General features: G+C 67.8%; 1 protein-coding gene across 1 annotated transcript in view; it reads right to left on the bottom strand.

The window, feature by feature from the left end:
- TNNC2 (troponin C type 2 (fast)) overlaps positions 1–357 on the bottom strand; it is a gene marked incomplete at both ends in the record, with an annotated part of 744 nt that extends 387 nt beyond the window's left edge. The window contains 2 exons of the mRNA XM_009584313.1: positions 30–201; positions 306–357. Coding sequence (XP_009582608.1) covers positions 30–201; positions 306–357 — 224 coding nt within the window. The remainder of the gene's footprint in view (positions 1–29; positions 202–305) is intronic.
- Positions 358–419: the final 62 nt, after the last annotated feature.

Below are 419 nucleotides of genomic sequence, written 5' to 3'. Positions count from 1 at the left end.
GGTGAGGCGCCCCCCCGGCCCCCCCCCGCCCACTCCCTGCCACCGAGGGCCGCTCACCATCCTCGTCCACCTCCTCTATGATGGCATCCAGCTCCTCCTTGGTGGGGTTCTGCCCCAGCATCCTCATCACCGTCCCCAGCTCCTTGGTGCTGATGTCCCCACCACCGTCCGCATCAAACATGTCAAAGGCGGCCTTGAACTCTGTGAGGAAGAGGGGGGTCAGGGCTGGGCAGCGCGCGGGATGGGCCATGGCAGCAGGACAGAGCCTGAGGTCTGGCCCCTCTCCCCGCTGCCCTCATGCTCACCCGCAATCATCTCCTCGCTGAGGAAGGCGCGGGCTTCAGCCTGCTGGTCCGTCTGCAAGGCAAGGGAGAGCGGTCACCGTGGCCACCCGGCACGCCTGGGAGGCCCTTGCATGG

The sequence above is a fragment of the Fulmarus glacialis genome, unplaced genomic scaffold, assembly GCF_000690835.1.
Source record: "Fulmarus glacialis isolate BGI_N327 unplaced genomic scaffold, ASM69083v1 scaffold31018, whole genome shotgun sequence".
Lineage (NCBI taxonomy): Eukaryota > Metazoa > Chordata > Aves > Procellariiformes > Procellariidae > Fulmarus > Fulmarus glacialis.
This window is presented reverse-complemented; position numbering and strand designations above follow the sequence as displayed.